The sequence below is a fragment of the Phaethon lepturus genome, unplaced genomic scaffold, assembly GCF_000687285.1.
Source record: "Phaethon lepturus isolate BGI_N335 unplaced genomic scaffold, ASM68728v1 scaffold16475, whole genome shotgun sequence".
Classification (NCBI taxonomy): domain Eukaryota; kingdom Metazoa; phylum Chordata; class Aves; order Phaethontiformes; family Phaethontidae; genus Phaethon; species Phaethon lepturus.
This window is the reverse complement of record NW_010541472.1, coordinates 4000-22958: the sequence shown is the minus strand read 5'-3', so window position 1 is coordinate 22958 and position 18959 is coordinate 4000. Positions and strand designations below refer to the sequence as shown.

At 39.0% G+C, this 18959-nt stretch overlaps 1 protein-coding gene across 1 annotated transcript in view; it reads left to right on the top strand.

Moving 5' to 3' along the window:
- The window catches only part of MEGF10 (multiple EGF-like-domains 10), a gene marked incomplete at its 5' end in the record, with an annotated part of 47581 nt that extends 28882 nt beyond the window's left edge, over positions 1–18699 (top strand). The window contains 11 exons of the mRNA XM_010287751.1: positions 1501–1635; positions 2010–2138; positions 5178–5306; positions 7006–7134; positions 9718–9846; positions 10428–10664; positions 11959–12086; positions 12255–12378; positions 14305–14349; positions 16905–17111; positions 18084–18699. Coding sequence (XP_010286053.1) covers positions 1501–1635; positions 2010–2138; positions 5178–5306; positions 7006–7134; positions 9718–9846; positions 10428–10664; positions 11959–12086; positions 12255–12378; positions 14305–14349; positions 16905–17111; positions 18084–18244 — 1553 coding nt within the window. The remainder of the gene's footprint in view (positions 1–1500; positions 1636–2009; positions 2139–5177; positions 5307–7005; positions 7135–9717; positions 9847–10427; positions 10665–11958; positions 12087–12254; positions 12379–14304; positions 14350–16904; positions 17112–18083) is intronic.
- Between the last annotated feature and the right edge of the window lie 260 nt (positions 18700–18959).

The window sequence follows — 18959 nt, the reverse complement described above, 5'->3', positions numbered from 1 at the left end:
TTGAAGCTGTGAGGGAAAGGTGTTCAGAGAAGAGAAAGGTAAGTCCTCTGCACTTGGAGGGTAGCCCTGTTTTGAGAGGAGGTCTCCCAGAAACAGGGTCAAGAAGCAGGTGGAATAAGGCCAAGCGGAGATGCTACTAGGTCCTCCAAAAGAGACTTAAAAGGCAGGAGATGACATGAAATGATTACTAGAAGGTAAAAGAAGAACCAGAGGAGGATGAAGGCCTAACAGTCCAGGAATGGCAAGATTTCAAGCTGAAGAATGTGATTGCCTATGGCACCACTAAATCCCACATTAGTATGGCGTTAGTATTCCTTAAGCATTTCAAACTAAGTGCAGTAATTATTCTCACTATCTAATCACTAAAGGCCTTGCAGTTAATCAGTTAATCCAAAGGCAGACCAAGTATAATACTACATGTAAAAATGTTCCCTGTGTTTTGGAACTGTGCTTCCAGTCCGGGGGCTCTCAGACCCCCTCTCTGATGCACGGTCTGGAGGCCGGCAAGACAAAGGTCATATGAATAATTTGGATCCCAGTCAGCAAGTGCCTTTTCAGTAAACAGGAAGACCTTTTGGCACTGTTTCACTTGGAAAAGTTAATCTCTCTAGAGAGATCTGGCCGCATAACCTGCATCAAGAGTATAATTAAAAGACGGAATCTTGAATGAAATTAAAATATTGAAAAGATTCCAAGTTAGCTTTTGCAGTGCTAATTGCGGCTGTGTAACAGGTATTTCTCTTGATGCATTACCTAATACTCTAATTTATCAGGAAATAAATGCCAGAAGGGATTAGAGCAACAAAGAAGGGGATTTTATGCAACAGCCTTCCTCCCCCCCCTTTTTTTTTCTTTTTTTTAAGAAACTAGTGCCTTCAGCATAAGAATTAAGTGACCAACTCTCTATTTCTGGTCTCAGGTTCTCTAAGAAATAGGTGATGCGTAGCTGTCTGTAGCATGTAATGAGTACAGTGGGTGCCTAAATGAAAGGATGACTGGAAAACATTTGTATGTTTTTCTCAGTGAAGTAACGGCTATTTGTATTCCAAGTTAGAAAATACATATGAAGTCAAGGTCTAAGATGACCCTACTTATCTACAGATAAAAGTATCCACTCTATCTTTTTAAATTACTTTTCTTCAAATATGCTTTAAAAGATTTTCATGTTGTGGTGGACATGCAATGTATAGCCAAATGTGTATAATATATAAAGTATATATGCAGTTCAAACATAACCCAAGTACAGTGTAGCCTGAGAAGTAACAGAATGTCAACTAAGTCATTACTAACTAGAATATGGTAAACCTTTGAGGAAGACAAGCAAATTTCCTTTTGTGAGTATAAAGTATTGAACTGTATGAATAATAAAACCAGCATTGCAACTGTTGTGTATTTAGAAAGCAGCACTAATTCAAAGTCAGGAAGGAGTGCACTGAAGAGTAGTTCATGCCTGTATAGAAAGTGCAGGAAGCAATGACAGTTTGTTCTTTCTGATTCCAGTTTGTTCCCCTGGGTTTTATGGACACCGCTGCAGCCAGACATGCCCCCAGTGTGTACACAGCAGTGGTCCCTGTCACCATATTACTGGCTTATGTGACTGCTTACCTGGATTTACAGGAGCCCTCTGTAACGAAGGTACACGTTGTAATGAAGACTCTATGGGATGCAGAGGCCAAGCACTGTAGTAATTTTCATTCCATCACTTGGAAACTATAAAACCAAAAATAATTTCTGTGGTAGTATGTGCAGTTTATAAATTAGGAACATTAAGAAGATTTAATCTGTTTGAACATTTGATTCTTACCTATGAAACCCACTGTATTCTTATTTGTATTATGTGTACAATGAGTATGTATAATGGGCTTATCAGAATTTATAATGCCTTACTTTAACATTATACTAAGCAATACATTTTTTGACCCAAATATCAGTTGCTTTCTCTTAAAATAAAGAAAATACAATCTTGTTCTGATTACTAAAGAGTTCTAATTCTGACAACTTCTTCTCAGTATGTCCCAGTGGCAGATTTGGCAAGAACTGTGTTGGAATATGCACCTGCACCAATAATGGAACGTGTAATCCTATTGATAGATCCTGTCAGTGTTATCCTGGCTGGATTGGTAGTGACTGCTCCCAGCGTAAGTATCAGCTTTTTTTCCTGTTTTTAAAAAAAACTAGTCAGAGTTCAGCAATTTAAATTTTATACTTTTTGGTAAAGAAACACTGTCAGAAATGAAGACTTCATGGTATACAATTAAAAGATCCTAAACTTTTCTGCATTTCATTGGCATTATCAGAAACACATTTACACTATGATTTTTCTAATAAGTGGGATGGAACATACAACAGAAAAGATCAATTTTCAGTCTTTCACTGCCCAAAGAAGAGCTGTAGAGAAGCTGGATCAGACTTGTTTCAGAAATGGACTGTGAAAAGACAAGAGGCAATGCTCACAGGTTGCAGCAAGGGTGGGTTTTCCTAGATAGAAGAAGAAAAATACTTACTGTGAGAGTGGTCAAGCACAGCAACTGTCTAGAGAGGCTCTGAAGTCTCCAGCCTAGAAGAAGTTGTAAATTTATCATCGCTGAAGATCCTTTGAGTAGGATGTTGGACTAGGTGATGCTAGAGGTCTCTTCCAACACGAAAAAGTCTGTGACGTGATGAATCTTGCATTGCAGAGATGGTTCTTGAGCTGTTGTTTTCTTGTCTGTAATTATTTAATCTTATTACAGTATTGTTGTGAACATCCTAGGGCTTGTATCCTCAGGACAGTCTTATGAATTACAGAGGTATTATTTTACAAATGAGGAGCTGAGGCACTGAATTGTAGGGTGTTTCTCCTTGCTACAGTTGCACAGAGAGCTACTGGTGAGGCTCAGAACAAAGGCAGGATTTTCTCAAAGACAAGTTAGTGCTCTGGCTGCAAGACCATCATTATTCTTGTTAAACATATGAACATTTTGTTAAAGAAATTTTTCACTTTGACTTTTTTTAAGTGCTTATAACTTTTTGATGGATTTTTCTCTTTCTTTTATAAATGTTTTACAGATACACATTTTTAGTGTCCTTCTACCTCACTTAATGAGTATTGTCTTGAGATGCTAAACTCACTAAAGATGTCGTTACTGACTTAAAAAGAAGGGCTAGGCCCTAATTTTATTATGTTTCATAGAGTTATTTTATTAAATAATTAGGCATTCTCCAGACGCCTTGCAGGGTCTGTGCAAATTACTAATGACAGGAAAGAAATATCTGAAGCAAAATTCTCACAAGAAGCATATCCAATTCCATAAGGTACCAAAATCCACGAAGTCTGAAACACATGCATGCCAAAATTTCTGTCAACCCATTTTTATGAATAAAAGAAGCTGTACCAGACTCTGATACGTCAAAATTCAAAAAACATTGTGTTGGGGTTTCCAGGGAGGTGCATTTCCTAATAACATGCCTCATTGGTTTATATCATTTATGGTTTGTCTGGGCCAGGTTAACTGGCTCTGTAACTGCGTTGTAACATCTGGGTAATTTGGAAAAAAACCTTTGCTGGCTAAATTCTGCCAAGTGATTAGCATGCAGAACTCAATATGATACCAAAATAAATCTTGGGCCTATTCCTGTGGAAGCCAGTAGCAACAAAGGTCCCTGTTTTTATGGTAAAATAAGTAGGTAGTTGGGAGAGTAGCAGAATAGGGGTATTTAGGAGGAGGAGGGACTTACTCACTGAATCAATAACAAGAAAATGGTGCCAGGAATATGAATGGAAGCGTCTATTGAGGCTGTGCTCATGGACTGTAACAGAGGAAGTTTATTTGCTTTGTATAAAGGCCTTTCGTTCACATGGAAAATAATGATTCCATTAATTTCTTTTGGAACTACTGACCTTTTTGAACTTCTAACCTTTCGTCTGTATGTGATTTACATTCCTTCTTAGTTGACCACTAATTTCAAACAACAAACAGTGATAAAAATCATTATAAGGCACAACTGAAGTGGAAACAACAAAAAACAAACAGTACTTTTTTTTTCAATACAACATAGTATATTTCTTATTGAAGTGAAATTTGGGCAAAGATAGCACTTTGCAAAAATACAGCCCACACATAGATGAGTCATTAAGCAAACATTTAAAGAGTTTTTATTTCTCTCAGTCAGGTCGCTGGACAATCAAATCAGTACACAGCAATAAGGAGTTATCAGCCCTTTTAAACTTACACAGGAATAAAGTTAAGGCTTCCATGTCTGATCTGTTTCTTCTCTCCTATTAAATACTCATGTTGTACTTCCAAAAAACTATTTTTAAATTATGCATTTCTTTACTAAAGAAACAAAAACTTCAAGATGTGAATCCTAATCAGCAGAGAGGGGCTATTCTTAGAGTACCCTCTGCAGTTAGTGATACTGTGACATGAAGAAAACTATATTTTACTGTCTCTGAATGGTAATTAGCATTTTGGAACCACTTCACTATTCTAATGGCAGCACATAGTAGCAAATTCATTCACCATGACATTTTCAAAGCAGTCAGTAAAATTGTATCTCATAACAAGTTGACATGATTGTGAGTGAAAAAAAGTCTCTACTTCATAGACAACTACTTGTTTTTTAGAAATATTATATTGATTAATGGACCCACAGAAGCAACTTGATTAAGGTACTGTCCTGATTATAGGCACCACACTTAGACAATTACGTAGAATCTAGCAGTGGCAATGTAACAAGTAAGTTTAGTATTGGGTCTAAAGCTATAGGCTGTAAGATGTGTTTCAACCTTCTCTGTTCTTCATTTTGAGGCTTAAAAGGCCTATCCCCTTGACTGTGCTCAACTGAACTGTTTGCAGGTTAAAAAAGAAAGAAAGAAAGGAAACGTAACATGGCTTTCTCTATGAGAAAGCTGGTGTGAGTGTCCTAGTTACTGAATATCAAGTATGTATCGCTGGTTTTTTTTACACATTTAATCTTTTTCAGCACTTTTATCTAGAGTAAAATGATTCCTTAGTTAAAAAAACCTGTGGCTATTTGCTCAGAATGGAGCAGCCCAAAAAGTGCATTTAAAAGAAAAACAACAAACCCCAAATGAAGCAGTTTGTTTACATTCATTTGTGAATGTAAACAGCTCTATTCATGGTATGAAGGATCTTTGTCATTTGAGATTAATTAATTGCTCTGGGTTGTTTTAGCTTGCCCACCTTCCCACTGGGGACCAAACTGCATCCACACGTGCAACTGCCATAATGGAGCTTACTGCAGTGCCTACGATGGGGAGTGCAAATGTACCCCAGGATGGACTGGCCTTTACTGTACACAAAGTAAGTGACTCTTGTTGTCCATTCTCAGTCTACAAATCAGTGACAGAATTTTCCTTCAGTATTTTTGCATTTATTAATTGATTTCTTCCCATGGTGCTAACCTTTCTTGATCCAGATGATGCAACGCATTACCTCCACGGTTGCAGGGCAGGCCACTGTATAAGCACTGGCAGGGTGCTGGCCTCTACATTTGGGCTCTTCTTTAGCGTTCCTTCAGAGGAAGACAAGTTTTGGCTGCAGCCGGGCATCCCTGTGGAAGAGTTTGTCATGTGCACACAGAAAATGAATGACTCTGACATTCAGACGCTACCGCTGCAGATGTGTGGGTATGGCTGCAGTCTGTAGCATGGACGGTGTCCGCTCTGCAGGCATTCCCCGCAGGGTGGGATGATGGTACCGTCTAACTCCTTCCTTCTCTGAAACCTCCCCAAGAAGTAGTCTAGCAGCAGGGACCCAACAACCAAGACTGTAAGATAACACAGAGCTGACTGAAGCCATGAGAATAGCTTCTAGCTTAGCTGTGGCTGTGGTCTACTGAGGCACAGCCCAGCTGTCACTCCAGAGTGATCATGCAGTACATCTCGCGTCTGTAATTGCTGCCTCCCGGGGGCAACTGCAACACAGCTCAAGCTCAGCACCCATAATTGACATACTGATGTAGGAACTACTTTGTTCGAAGCTTGGAAACTTAAATTCACTAGACTGTAATGTTATAACTTGTTTTGGAATTTTCTTTGTGTAATTAATACAATAATACTGATTGTTTTTTTCGAAGAGCTTTTTACTAAAATACAGATACAAGCAGTGCAGTGACTGGCTGTAGGTATATGGCACTCACTATATGCTGGTTAAGAGTTCATACTAAGTTTGAGAAATAAACATTTGTTAGAGATAGATATAGATAAAGTTGGCTTCTTATTTGTATCATATTACAGCTTAAATTTGGTTTTTCAATCCAGGCACCCCCACTGTCTGTAATCTGTGCACAACCATTATCTTCGAACTCAAGAAAAATAAAACTGATAACTGTGTGTTGCATTCAGTGTTTAAATACATGTTTTTCACAAAATGAGAACTCTCCTTTTTCAACTGAATAATGTCATACTGGCAGGAAATAACAGATATATTATAGGGCCATATGGATGCAGCCCTGGAAGACATTCACTATACCGGTTCAGCTGTCAGCTATCATGGTTATTTTGCTTCCTGCTGGTGAATAATGATCTCCTTGCGGTGATATGTCTTCTTCATACTGAAATGGTATCTTTGTGAGGAGCTGAGATACAGTATGTTATTATTTTTATTTTTTTACACTTCAACATCAACTGTGCAGAAAATATGTATGAAGGTTCATTCATCACTGAAACGACTCCCTGCTCTGGTTCAAAAAATGGCCTCTTTCTCTTCCTTCAAATATCTTCTTAAACCCAATTCTTTGAGGAGTCCTTCTTGCTGCCTTCTTCTGAACATCTGCTGTCTACACAATTTCCCAGCTTAATTTTTACGTAGTTTTTGCCTAATGTGTGTTTTAAACCACTTAAAATAGGCTAGCTCTTGATCTATTGAGTTTATAGAATGCCTTGTTGAGTAGCAGGGCTACAGAAATGAATTCTCAGTAACACACTTAACCAGAATATTTGCATTTTGTTTCTAAAGTGGTTGTTTCACCCCCTTTCCCCTCCCCTTCCTTGTATTGCAGGATGTCCCCTAGGGTTTTATGGGAAGGACTGTGCATTGATATGCCAATGCCAGAACGGAGCCGACTGCGACCACATCAGTGGGCAGTGCACCTGCCGCACTGGGTTCATGGGGAAGCACTGCGAGCAGAGTGAGTAGGGACGGGGAGTGTTCATGCCCGATAACGAATACTGAACCCTGAGCTGACCCTCTGTTGTTCTGGACAGCGTTGTGATAAAACCTCTTGGCTTCAGTGGGAATTTTGATGGGAAAAGAGCTTCCGGAGTTGGACCGAGGCTTTTTCCAAATAGATAAAACCATGCAAAATTAGTTATTAAGACTGATTATGATTGTGATGGCTGTTTCTTTCAATTTGTAGCTACATGTAAGAGGCATTTGTACTACATTCTAGTTGCTTTGGACATAATGCTAAAAAACCCCCAACAACTCTGTCATGTAAAAGTAACAAATGAATCCAAGTAGTTGTCATTAGCATAAACCACAATGAAAACTAATAGTTATAAAACCAAAGATAAGATCCTAGTGGATAAAATTAATGTTTGCAGTGTGGTTTTACAATACAATTGGATTATAAAAGCGTAATAGATGGCATTTTGTCTTCACATGTGTGTGATTCTTTACCCAAGAAAATCAAGAATAACACCACTGACATCAATGCTGGTATAATGTTATACAACATTAAAAGAATAATCAAGCTCATAAGCACAGAACTGCTAGTCCACCTTTTGGTAACATTACAGAGTGGTGCTCCCGCACTTCATGCATTATACTGCAATGCAAAGCAGCCCATTCAACCTGCTATTGTGAAGGTTTAAATCTGTCTTTGGCATCAGCGTCGTGCACAGGGCTTTGCTTTTGATGTGCGGAGGGCACTACATATTGCCTATAAACAGGACTGATGTAGCTGCATCTGGATCTGAAGGGCTGTGCGGTGGCCGAGATGGATGTGTCACACCTGTCAGCACTGTAACAGAAGGGAGGTTACTGTCCCTATGTTATATATAATAACATATATATTTTTTTCCCTCAGCAGTGGGTCTAGCCCCAGGTGCAACAGGAGTTAGATTATAAGACTAATCAACATTTATGGTAGATCCACTAAAAATCTGGAAGTGGATTTTTTTTTTCCGAAGAAAAATACAGTTGCAACAAAATCTGAATGGTTTAGAGGAATATATTTATTTCAATGAAATAATACTGGCAACATGTAATTATTAGCTATTTAAATGTTCTTATTCTACTCTGATGATTTCAATGTTTCACTTCAACAGAGCAATAATGTTTAGTAAAAGATAAACTTTTTAAAATCCTCTGTTGATGTTATGATACCAAAAAATAATTTTGAGCACTTTGGCAAATCTAACTTTTTACTCATGTCTTATGGATATTGTATTTTATCCTATAATTTGATAATAATTATTTAACAATATTAACTAAATGTTTTAGTATTTCTGAATTTGAATGTCAGTTTTAAAAATGGACTTTTTATTCCAATTCAGATTTCAGAATGCCAAAATATATTATGGCATGATGGTTTTTGCCCAGCCATTGACTTCAGTAGTTATAACCTTGTTTTACTGAATGCAACCAAGAGAAGGAGAAGGCATATAAGCATGAAATTCCACTTGAGTCTGGATTTATTAAGACTGCAAGAACATTTCTCTGGCACTTGTTGTGTTACATTATCTTGTAAATTATTCTAAAATAGGAATACGTAAAAGATGATTCAGATTCTTTTAAAAAGACAGAAAAACGCAACAAATTAATACAGTTACAAAACTCCTGACAGATTTCAGAAAATTGAGTGTCAGAAGGTGAAGAAATTCACCTTGATTCCTCAAATCATCAGAACTATAATAATGTAAGAAGCCCCACTGCAACAGAGGTGGCAGCATAAAGGAAATAATTTTTATCAGTGTAGAATATTTCTCTACTATGCTAATTACATAATGTAGGAGATACTTTGATCAGTAATTAATTATTGTATTCAAATAATTCTGGGAGATGAAAAATCATGTAAAACTCTTCCAATGAGTTTACTCTTCATAATATAGCATTTTTTTCCTGTAGGTAGTTTCTCAATGTATATATTACAGTATCAAAGTATGCTATAAGCAGCCTAGGACCAGTTTTATTTTTATATAAATGTATGGTGTATATTTGACTCATTCTTGTGGCCCTTATCTCTTGCTCTTTTACCACATCAGCACAGCCGTCATATGACATTACACCAGCCAGACGTCTCGCTCCACTCATATGATTGTGTGACTTTTCAAGTGCTGGGATCTGAGTAACCTGGGAGACCTGACGTTCTGGTGGTGGAACTGACACTTTGTTCACATTCTGCGCATTTCTTCACTGTCTTCTACACGTACCTTTTTTTGTTTGGGGTTTTTTTTTTTTTCCTTCCTAATTTCACTGCTTTAGTGGAAGCAACATTACAGATAAAGGAAAATCACTTCTGAATACACTTTCCTTCTCCTTTCCCTTCTCCTTTCCTGCACATAGAGACACACACACACATAGAGAGAGAGAGGTCCTCTTAAGAAAATCTTTTCCCTGGAGGTCTACCACTAATAACACATTGCCATCTGCCGGCCATGCACAAAAAATGTGTGGACTTAAACAGATGGTACCATGTATGGTACTGTACATCTGTAATACCAAAATGTACTGACTATGTCTGATTTTTATTTGCACTTATTTTGTGCAGAATGTCCTCAAGGTACATATGGGTATGGATGCCGGCAGATATGTGACTGTCTGAACAACTCGACCTGTGACCACATCACAGGAACATGTTACTGCAGCCCAGGCTGGAAAGGGGCCAGATGTGATCAAGGTAAAGTCTAGATGCAATAAAATTATTGTAATTGTTTTATATAAAAATTAGATTAACCTATTAAATTCCATCTCTGCAGCATTCATTAAATTAATCTGGTAAGGCATGTGTGTTGAAATACACACATGAGGATTATACACACATGTGTATACATTATTATACACACATTATACACACATGTTTAAATACACACATTCCATTAAGTTACATATGTTCTGTGGATTTTGTAGATGCCTCAGTGATAGTTCATTGGAGCACTCAGGTGTAGAGTGCATGGAATATTTTACGGTGCTGCACTGTCCAAAGCTGCTGACAGAGCATGTTCTTTACCTGCTCTGTGCTTTTGCCAATAGAATGTTCTTAGTTTTTCAACTCCGTGAAATTATCTCTTTCTGTGAAGAAGATGAATGCTTTTCCTTTACGCAAGGATTGTCTTCACATTGGTTTCTGACATAGTTCTATTTTGGCATTATTAAATACAGTTTAATTAGCAGAAAGATTTAGAAGTGAAATATTGTCTTCTGCTCCTGACATATAAGCCTCTGAATTCATGCCACATATTTTCACTTCTTGTATTTCAGCTGGTGTAATTATAGTGGGAAACTTGAACAGTTTAAGCCGTACCAGTACTGCCATCCCTGCTGATTCTTACCAGATAGGGGCTATAGCAGGCATCATCATTCTTGTCCTGGTTGTGCTCTTCCTGCTAGTGCTGTTCATCATTTACAGACATAAGCAGAAAGGAAAAGAAACAAATATGCCCGCAGTGACATATACCCCTGCTATGAGGGTCATCAACGCAGATTATACTGTTTCAGGTAAGTGACACGTTTTTTTCTTTGTCTCTTGACTTTGTACTTTTTTAGCTGAGCTCTGAAGGGGTTGAGATCTGACCCCTAACAGGGCTTGAAAGTGCATGTTTCACCTTTTCACATTAGCAAGGGCTGCTGTGAGCAGGAACATACTCGGTTTTAAAAAGGCTATCTACAATTCTGCCTGGAAAGAGAGGCAGGAGAGGGGCTCCCTCTTGAGGAAGAGGAAATCTAAGATACTGCTCTCAACTACCTTTCGCAGGAGAGCAGCCCCTGAGACCACACTGACAGTGGTGCTGGTCAGCTGGCACACGAGATCAGTCGGACGCAATGGTAGACTTGTATGCTTGCCGTTCAGCTATCAGTGATGGTTCACCCAAGTTCAGACGGATGCTGCCCCAGCATCTATAGCTACTTAGTTTGTTCTGCATCACAGCCTTTGTAATCTCTGCTTTTGATATTATTATGAAGGTGGCTTACCCTGGTAAAATGTGTTAATTGTAAGGAAGAAATTACCACATACCTCGCTTTACTGTGCAACATATTGCACCCTCAAATGTTTTTCTGCATTAAACAGTGGAAGTATGGACATTTTTGTTCCTCTCTGCCTATTTTTAAACAGAATCGGAAAGGGTGGCAAAATATGGTTTCTACTGAGACTTCAATGCCAGCAGCTTGAATGCAGGAAGACTGCTATAGCTGTAGAAAATCAGGATTTCACACTAGCTGTGCCAAGATACTCTAGAGAGGCCGACAGCAGACAGGCTTGAGTTTGAAACAAATAAGGAGAAGGAGCAATGCTCCTGAAACAAAACAGGAGTTTTTGACCTGTGAAAGTGCATGTGAGTTGGGATGCAGTGGGTACATGAAACTTCAGGCAATGCTGTCTTTTGCACACAGCTATTAAGGAAGGCAGCAGGTAAAGCAGCCAGCAGAAACAATTGTCAGAGTCAAGAAAGATCTATCAGCAAAGGTGGTGCTCTTGAAGCCCCAGAAAATGTTTCTGTGATCTTGGTGGTAAAAGTGTTTATAATTCAGACAATGCTATGACTACAGAGGCAAAAGAGAGCAAGGAACCACAGCAGAGCAACACTTGTGAGTGCTCTTTGCTGAAAGCGAGGACATGACTAGTCAGTTACTGCTCTGTATCTCGAATTTCTTTAAACAAATGCAATATTTTTAGATTTTTTCAAGAGACTCTAAATCAGATACTGAAATCAGTGTATCACTGTCAAAAACATATGCTGAGAGGGAAATGTGTTATTTTTAGTTGTTAATTTTCCTTTCTTTTTCTTTTTAGAAACCATCCCCCACAGTAATGGTGGAAATGCTAACAGCCACTATTTCTCTAACCCTAGTTATCACACTCTAACTCAATGCACTACCCCACCTCATGTCAACAACATTGACAGACTGACTCTGGCAAAGGTAAAGATAAAAATCTGGATGCTTTTGTGTAAATTAGCCTTTGGGTTTTTTTACTTTTTTCCTTAATGTTTCATATTTGGTTTATTTTTGCTTTCCCTGATTGTCACCTGGAAATTCAGCCACGTCCCATCTGTTTCAGTTTCTATTACCCATCTTTCTTTTAAACAGGCAAAAAACAATCAACTGTTTGTGAATCTGAAAAATGTGGAACCTGGAAAACGAGGCACCATCATGGACTACACAGGAACACTGCCTGCAGACTGGAAACATGGTGGCTACCTCAATGAGCTTGGTAAGAAAAAAAATGAAAGGAGGGGAATGTGAATGTTATTCATTTTGTGTGGGATGGATTGGAAAGGAGGGATGTTTTCCTGGTTCTCCACTCAGGGTAACACCAAGCTTGTCTGAGTGTGTGTGAGGTTCAGGGTTATGGGTTGGACCTTTCTTTAAGGCAGCACCCTTAGACATAAAAAAGTGACTCCTTGTGAGGAATGGTCAATCAGTCTGATGCCCAGTGCAGATATGATATGCAAAATATCTGATTTTTATAAAAATATTAACTTATTAATTAATTTCATAAAACAGTGGGTATTCAACAATAAGGGTGTGCTTTGGCAAAAATTACATATTCTTATTAAATAAATCAGAGGTTGCATATATCCTTTTTTTTTTTTAATCCCCACCAACTGGAATCCATGCTCTGAAAAGTAGTTTCTCATCATGTGAGCTGTTTCAGATGTAAATTCTAAGAGCATCTTCCCAGCTAAGCCTCCTGTTTGCTAAAAGACAGAGCATTGTCCTTAAGAAGCAAAATTCCTTGGAAGCGGTGAGAGTTGCTGTACCCTGCTTTATGCTGTCTTTTACTGTCTTTTCATCCTTTCCCAATCTCATGCATTCTGAAAAGGCTGGATTGCACTGACCATATCTCCTACCAGTGAAAGCCTTAAAAGGGACTTTCAGTGCCAGTATAATTTAGATAATCTAATTATCATCATTTCTGATCCTTATTCAGTATCAGATTCTGGGAATCAGCATTGGGTTTTTTTCTGCTCATCCCCAGTCCTGGTCTAACCACAGTTTAGGCTCAGATCTGGTATTTTAGAAAAGAGTTTCAGTCATAATGGCCAACTTTAGACTTTCTTAGAGCATCTGTACTAGCACTTAGGACTTCTAAGAGATACTGGCTGTGGTTGACCCACCGCAGTAGATCTCGAGTAACAGGGAGAACCTAGAAGACTGGATGAATGCTGATACTATGTTTGTTTTCTAGAAGATCAAATGGTATTACTTGGGTAACACTAGGCTGGTAACCCAAGTATTAGTCTTGGTAAAAACAACAGAACAGCTGATGTGAGATCTAATAAATAAAGATGGGGTAGGAATAAAATTAATTGGTTTAGGTCTTCTGAAGTAACGTAATTTCATTCTTGGAAATTATGAATTTTGTTTACAGAGATATTGTATACATAAAATAATTTTAGGTTTTTGTAGGGCTTCTAGCATAGTACCACAGTGCAATCTGATTAAAAAATTAGCACTCCATAACATCAATCAAAGCTATTTAAATGGATTTAGTAACCAAGTAAGTTTCAGGTCTCTGAAGACAGTTGTCAGGCATTACTGATTGCTGATGCTTATATTGGAATTTATATTGAGAGAAATCTGTTACTGACAGGTAACTGCAAAGCTTTAGGCTTAGGCACTAGGTTTTTTCCTGCAGGTCAAGAGACTGGAACAGAGTGACCTTGGTCAACGCGATGGGAGTGATTAACTTTTGAAGCAAAATACCAAGAATTGGAGTGAACTTTGCATACCCTGAGATTTTCAGGTCAAGATGGGATGCATTTCTGGTAGATATGATTCATCCAGACAAAAAATACGCTTTAATGAAACAGCAGTTATTAGGCTCAGCTTATTCAAGAGTAACTGGGGGAAACGTAATGGCCTGTGACATATGTGAGGTCAAACCAGATAATTTAATGGTCCCTTATAACTATAACACTTTCCCTGTTCAAGAAGCTACTGTTTGCAAGTGCACAAGCAAATAGTAACAATGCTTCTGTAACCATATACTGGGCAGTTTCACAATGTTTATGAGACAATTGTTCTGCTAAGGTAGAAATTAGTCCCAAAGCCATTTTTAAAGCTTTAGAAGCTGTTATCTAGTCACTTTTCTTTGATTTTAAAACTACTCTGTTTTTTATATCATCTTTCTCAGGTGCTTTTGGACTTGATCGTGGGTATTTGGGAAAGTCCCTGAAAGGTAAGGTTATTTTCTGGTGTGTTTAGATGAAATGGCATAGACATTCGGTTTACTCTTCTAAATTATCTTTGGTTTCTGCATGAAGAGAATACAAAATACTTTTGGACTAAATTATTCCTTGACACTGAATCAATGCATGAAGTTTGTTTGCTTTTTTTTTTTAAATAAAAAAACAACGAACCAAGCCTTTCTAAGTCCCCTATATGTCACATGCATCAAATGTTTCTGTAATGCTTGAGTCATGAATGGCTCTATTCTAGCCAGCAGAAGGGATTTGCCCTATGAATTCAGCCTAGTGAGCCAGGTAAGGATGCATGCTGCCTCTGATGAAAGGAGAGCCAATTCCTCTTGTAACAGGCATGTCGATATAGGACTGCATGACTACAAGCCTGCAGTTCTTAACCACATTTACTTCAGGCCTTTGGAAAGGATATAAAAATATGAATATATGGAGAGGAATGAAAAGCTGGAAAAATCCAGGGTAGTGATGATATTTTGATCTTTTGAATTATCCAGTTTTCTCATAAGACTTTATAGTGGACCATATACTGGTGTATGTCACTATTTTTGTTATATGACTAAGGCATGCCAAGGGTGACTAGAATGCCTCGATATCACAGAATAAAAGACCTTCAAGATCATAAAGTCCAACCATTAACCCAACACCACTGTGCCACCTAAACCATGTCGTAAAGCACCATCCACACATTTTTTGAATTGAACACTTCCAGTGATGGTGACTCCACCACCTCCCGGGGCAGCCTGTTCAATGTTTGACCACTCTCTCCATAAATAAATTTCTCGTAATATCTAATCTAAACCTCCCCAGGCACACAACTTGAGGCCATTTCCTCTCGTCCTATCGCTAGTTACTTGGGAGAAGAGACCAATACCCACCTCACCACAACCCCCTTTCAGGTAGTTGTAGAGAGCGATTAGGTCTCTCCTCAACCTCCTCTTCTCCAGACTAAAGAACCCCAGTTCCCTCAGCCACTCCTCATAAGACTTGTTCTCCAGACCCCTCACCAGCTTCGTTGCCCTTCTTTGGACACGCTCCAGCACCTCAATGTCCTTCTGGTAGTGAGGGGCCCAAAACTGAACACAGTATTCAAGGTGCGGCCTCACCAGTGCTGAGTACAGGGGCACGATCACTTCCCTACTCCTGCTGGCCACACCATTTCTGATACAGGCCAGGATGCTGTTGGCCTTCTTGGGCACCTGGGCACACTGCTGACTCATGTTCAGCCGGCTGTCAACCAGCACCCCCAGGTCCTTTTCTGCCGGGCAGCTCTCCAGCCACTCCTCCCCAAGCCTGTAGCGTTGCATGGGGTTGTTGGGACCGAAGTGCAGGACCCGGCACTTGGCCTTATTAAACCTCATACAATTGACCCCGGCCCATCAATCCAGCCTGTCCCTGATGCCTCTGCAGAGCCCTCCTACCCTCCAGCAGATCAAGACTTCCACCCAACTTGGTGTCGTCTGCAAACTTGCTGAGGGAGCACGCGATCCCCTCATCCAGTTCTTCAATAAAGATATTGAACACGACCAGACGCAGAACCGAGCCCTGAGGAACACCGCTTGTGACTGGCCACCAGCTGGATTTAATGCCATTCAAATCCAAACAATGAAAAAAGTGTAGCTAAGTCCATATCAATAACGAGTTAAATATGTAGACCAAAGCAGCTGGTTTGTCACCTTGTGTACAATACAGAAGAGTTAAGCTGAAGGAGTGATTTATTATACCTGACATTTCCTGGTTTGGGAGGATTAGGGGAAACCCAATTTAAAATACCTTAAAGGAGTCACAAAGGTATGGCAGGTTCACCAAGGTCAGTCTCGTGCTGGATATTCAGAGTTGGGAACAAGCTGAGAAAGTCTCAGCTCTAAAGCTTAAAACCACAACGTATCACAAAACAACACAGAGAACAAGTCACACAGATACCAGAAAATCTCTTCCCAGCATAAAAAGCCATGTCTTTTCTTAAACTAGTTATCTGTCTTCAGTTAAATCCTGAAATGACAAGCCATCTGATGGGTTCCTTTTCAGTTCTCCTACGTGCACCTTACAGAAACTTGTAAGAAGTTATGCTTTATTGTGGCTGCATGCTCAAACTTTGCACCAAACAGGCCACCCCTAGAAGTCACCTTACCAGCCGCTCAGAGACTGCTATCGGGAACAGTCTTAGATCACTTATTTTAATAGTACCCTAAGTTCAGCACTTGAAAAGACAAAAAGTATTCTGAAGTTCCCATTAAAAACTGGTTCTACGTATTATCGTATTTAATGCTAGCTACTATTTTAATCAGAATTGAAGGTGCTCAGACTTTGCAACAAGAATTTGCTGATGGCAAGATCAAGCCCACGAAAGAGCATAGCAGTAAAGGTCCTTTCATTAATTGCTCTGTAACAGCTTTGAAGTGTTAGGACTGGTTTCCATTTAAATACTCAGTTATGAGTGACTTTTTAGAACTCAAAATTAAAGAATACCCTCTTCAGTAGCCATGTCCGTAGTATGTAGCATGCTTTAAAGAGTAATATGTTTTTCTTTTTGCAGATCTAGTGAAGAACTCAGAATACAATTTAAGTAATTGCTCATTAAGTAGTTCTGAGAATCCATATGCTACTATAAAAGACCCACCAGCTCTTGTACCAAAAAGTTCAGAATGCGGATACGTTGAAATGAAGTCACCAGCACGCAGGGACTCCCCATATGCTGAGATCGCTGGCTCTGCTTCAGCCAATAAGAACGTTTATGAAGTTGGTAAGTGCAAAATCTGCTTCTAGATGTTGAAGGTTAAGAACAGAGAGCTCAGGACTTTTTTTTCTTTGAATCAATTTAATCAAAACACTTGAAAAACCACTGAAAAAAACCTATTATGTGTTCTGATTCTATTTTCTGCTCAAAAGCTATAACAATCTCATTCTTTTGAGATAAGTAGTGTAATTCACAAAAACAGAGTTTGAAATACCTTCAGCTCTGTTCTATAACCTAGAGGTACCTCTGAATTTCCCTGGTTTGAAAGTCTGTCCTTAAACAACAGCATAGAATAAGATTAGCAATTGATTCCAATGTAATTCAACTCTAGATTAGGCTGTTAAGTACTGAAGGCAGCCGGAGTAAGTGCACGGGAGGGATAGAAAAGATCTGTTTCCTCCTTTTGATCAGAAAAAAGGCACCTTCACTTATGGATGTAGTATTTCACTGATATGAGCCCTATCTAGTTCCTGTGGTTACAGAAAACCTTGGGGTCTTGTGGAATGGTAGTTTTCCTACGGCCTCTAGACTGGAATAAAGTGTACGTCACCTGTCATAGGATAACCATTTTCCTTTTCTGTCCCCAGTTAGAGTCTTTACTGAAATCCATCAATATCCCCATTGTGTTTCTAAGGATTTTTATAAAATCTTGATTAAAAGCCACAGATTTGGGCTTTTTTTTTTTTTTTAGTTTGTCCACAAACAAAGAACAGATGCTGGTCCACTTGCTTCTGTCAGTTAATATACTCATGCCAGGGCCGTGCTGCAAGCCCACAGGTGTAACTCAGTGTAAGGCCAGAACACTTTAACATCAACTTTTGTTTCTACACCTGCATTTCAGGACTTAGCACGACAAGGAATCTTTATGTTGAAACAGAAAGGAGGTAATATTTTGTAATGCAAACTGAAATAAAATACAGTGTTTGCCTTCTGTTTGCTGCTTCTGGTGTTGAATGTATGTGCTCTCTTTTATCACAGAACCTACGGTGAGTGTTGTCCAGGGAGCATTCAGCAGCAGTGGACGTTTCAGCCAGGATCCTTATGATCTTCCAAAAAACAGCCATATTCCATGTCATTACGACTTGCTACCAGTTCGAGATAGCCCCACATCCTCTACGAAGGAGGTCAGCAGTGAATGACCCCTGAAGCTGATGTGTAGCACGGTGGGACTCTCAAGGGGCAAAGTGGCATGGTTGTGCTCCTTCCTCTAGTTTACCATCATATTTGGCTCCTAATCTGCCCAGCAGACAATTGCTGTACATTAAACAGAATCTCAACATGAGGTTTGTTTTGTGTATACAAGTGACAGATGGACAAATGCCACACTTATGGGGATCCTGATCATTCTTTTTTCATGGCAGTAAATTTTATAGAGACAGGTATGCAACACATTTATACTGTAATATACTGGCTTAAAAATATTAGTTTGCAGATCAGTTTTGATAACATCCCATTTCAGCGACTTTAAATATAGACTTCATGTTTGTCATGTTTCAGAGTAGAAATACTCCCAGGACAGTGCAATTTACCAAATACCACTTTGTACAGGTGATCTGATTCACTAGTTATGTAGAAGAAAAACTGCCTTGCAAAATTTTACCTTCCATCCTGATCTTTAGTCAAGACATATTAAGAATCAAGATCTGATGGGGATAAGTAAGCACAATACTGCAGTTGTTTGGGAAATCCATCATCAGGCTTTTTTTGTCCATTACTGGTGGTGGACATACCTTGCTTGAATAGTTTTGGTGATAAAAGCATTGCATACATCAATATTATATGATGCCTCAAGATCTCTTGGTACTCCAGACCCAGCACCAGTCTTCAACAAATCTTTCACTACTGTTGAACTCT